At 29.0% G+C, this 2,881-nt stretch overlaps 1 protein-coding gene across 1 annotated transcript in view; it reads left to right on the top strand.

Annotated features, from left to right (window-relative positions):
* LOC111627024 overlaps positions 1-2,881 on the top strand; it is a 40,970-nt gene that overhangs the window by 25,054 nt on the left and 13,035 nt on the right. The window contains exons 2-3 of the mRNA XM_023370563.1: positions 1,830-2,071; positions 2,135-2,255. Of these exons, the coding sequence (XP_023226331.1) occupies positions 1,830-2,071; positions 2,135-2,255 (363 nt within the window). The remainder of the gene's footprint in view (positions 1-1,829; positions 2,072-2,134; positions 2,256-2,881) is intronic.

The following is a 2,881-nucleotide window of genomic DNA, read 5'->3' on the forward strand; positions in this document are numbered from 1 at the left end:
CCTGTATATATATATATATATATATAAATATAAAATAAAGATATACAAATTTGCAAAAACAATAATGGTGTACTACCACAGTTCACTCTTGTGTTACAATGGAACAAAGACAACTAAATACACTGAAAAGCGACAACACTACACTAGTTCACACTAGTATCAGTGTTGCTGAGTCATTGTCTCGCTGAAGTGACACAAAGCGCAACTCACGAACCTATGGCACAAAGCGTGCTATTTTCAAACTCTCACAAATTATTTTCAATATTTTGCATTAAAATCTCGCGACCCCAAGATTTTTCTAAGCGACCCCAAATGGGGTCGCGACCCATAGTTTAAGAAGCCCTGCACTATGAAATAAAAAATATCGAAGATAGTGGGACTAGAAAGTCCCATCAGGCAATAAAAGGATAAGCTGATAACTGTCAGACACTCTTTTATTGCATTATTATATACCTTTGTTAAATATCGTCTAGGTTATACTTAATGATTTACATAAGCTTATAATCGATTAGAACAAAGTATAATCTTATTACAAAAATTTTAATTCATCTCTCATAACCTGTTATTAATTATGCAAAATAATAAATAGGTGTTATTACTTTATCCAGGAATAGAATTTGAATGATATTTATTTTAGAGCATTGACAAGAATAGGATATTACATTTGCAATGAAAAAAAGTACTGTATATGAAAATATAGTTCAATAATTTTACTGTCTAAATTATCACAGCTCAAAGAATTATGCCATTAATTAAAATATAGATTATATTAAAAGAACAGAACTCTTAAATATACAAGTAAAAATTAAAAGGTAACAAAAGTAATATTTCAAACAGTAATTAAAAGTTTTTAACTACAGCAAAGCATCGATTATCCGAAAGTCAATTATCCGAAAGAATTCCAGTTGGCGAATTTAAATTTTCGCTAGTGCTGTGGCCCTGCAATCTTTGGCTATGTCTTGGGCTACTCAAATATTTTACGTTTTTGATACTAAATTAACTTCTGAAGTATAATTTTTTATTGTTTTTATATTTTTTAATATATTTATTTTTTGTTTGTACAAAATAAAAAAATAATTTTTAACGATACAATAGTCTTCGTTAGGCTTAACATCGACGANGCAAGCAAGAGTTCAGTGGGAGCCGAATTGTAGGTTTTGCAAAATGCATGGGAGCCGCAGTTCTATACTATTTTATTCTGTACCGCAGTTCTGTACCGCGATTTTATGATATAATGTTAATATAATATAAAACAAATATTGAATTTTTTTAATAAACATATTTTCACAAAATTATGAAAATAAAATTGTAAAAAAAAATAATAAAAAGCAGAAATGAACACTTTCAGCAAGAGCTGCATGTAACTCAAAAAGAGCCGCATTTGCCCATGTCTGTATTATATTATATTTACAATTTTCGTAATTTATGTAAAATTTTAGTTATTTCAAAGTCATTTATTAAAATCATTAAAATGAAGCAAGAATGCCAAATTTATATTTGCTAAACAATTATCTATTTTTTTTATATTATTTATAAATACAGTCGACCCCCTATAACCCTGTTGATTTTTCCGTTTTATATAAATTCTATGTTGTACGAGTCACTTAGATTTTACAAATACATGTGCTAAACTGTAAACGGCTCACGTATTTGTAAAATCTAAGTGACTCGTACAGCATGGAATTCATATAAAACGAAATTATCAACAGTGTTATAGGGGGGTCGACTGTAATATATATTAAATTTACTTCATATTTGTTAATGTTGATTATAAATATTAATATGGAGTAAAAAGCTTAATAATGAAAATTTTACAACGAATTTTCCAGTGATTGATTCTTTCGGGAAACCATTTGGAATAATTAGAGGAAAATTTTGGTTACACGGAGATTACGATCAATGCTTGAATATTGAAGCTATAGAGGATAAGACCAGAAAAAATGAAGAAAAATTAAACACTATATATGGAAAATTTTGTGCATTAACTATTGGATTTAATTCATATGAATTCAGTGATGTGCCAGTAGATAACAATACTAAAAATATACTTAACATGATGAAAGATTTTGTTGTAAGTATTTATATAAAAATTTACGATTATAAAAGCAATCTTCTATAAATTTCACATTTACAGAAACCGTTTCCATTGAGAAAATTATTTGAAATGGCCAATTACTCCAAAGTAATATTTCGTGTTGATATTTGTATACCGAGCACGTGTAGTCAAGAAGATATAGAAAATATTCTTCACTGGGGTAAGTTAATAATAATATTTTACTTTTTATAATAGACAGCGCAGTTGCGAGAAAATACAAACAATTATAGTCAATGCCCTTTGATAGCAAGCGCGCTTCTAAGGCAAGGTAAAGTTTAACATATACTGAAAAATTGTACATTGTGTTCAATGGTGACATTGTTATTGTAGGTGTTATTCGAATGTTGACATTATGTGTGTGTGAGTGTTTTGGCTTTTGCATTTTTTCTTTTTCTTCTTTTGTAAAAGTTGGCAGTTAATAAGGCACCCTCTTTCTGCTCGAAGAGCACTAAGAGAGTAACAAGAGAGTGTATAGTGTAAACTTGTCACAGAGAAAGCTCGTATAGTTATCAATAATTTATACCATTTCAGTTTATAATTTTACTGGTTCTGTTATATTTGTGATTAATGTGTGATGAAAACAATTATTGTGTACAGGCACAATGAAGTGACGTTTTTCTCAACACTGGGCTAGTTGAATCTTTTATTTAGTTAGAACGTTTTTTCCATACATCAACGTTTCGGGCATCAGCCCCTCTTCAGCTAACTAAATATATATAAAAATATTTAACAGGACACAAATAAAAACCAAAAAACTCACATAAATTCTTTGTAAACCATACCTCA

Source organism: Centruroides sculpturatus, unplaced genomic scaffold (genome assembly GCF_000671375.1).
Source record: "Centruroides sculpturatus isolate CEXI.00-Female unplaced genomic scaffold, Cexi_2.0 scaffold386, whole genome shotgun sequence".
Taxonomy (NCBI): Eukaryota; Metazoa; Arthropoda; class Arachnida; order Scorpiones; family Buthidae; genus Centruroides; species Centruroides sculpturatus.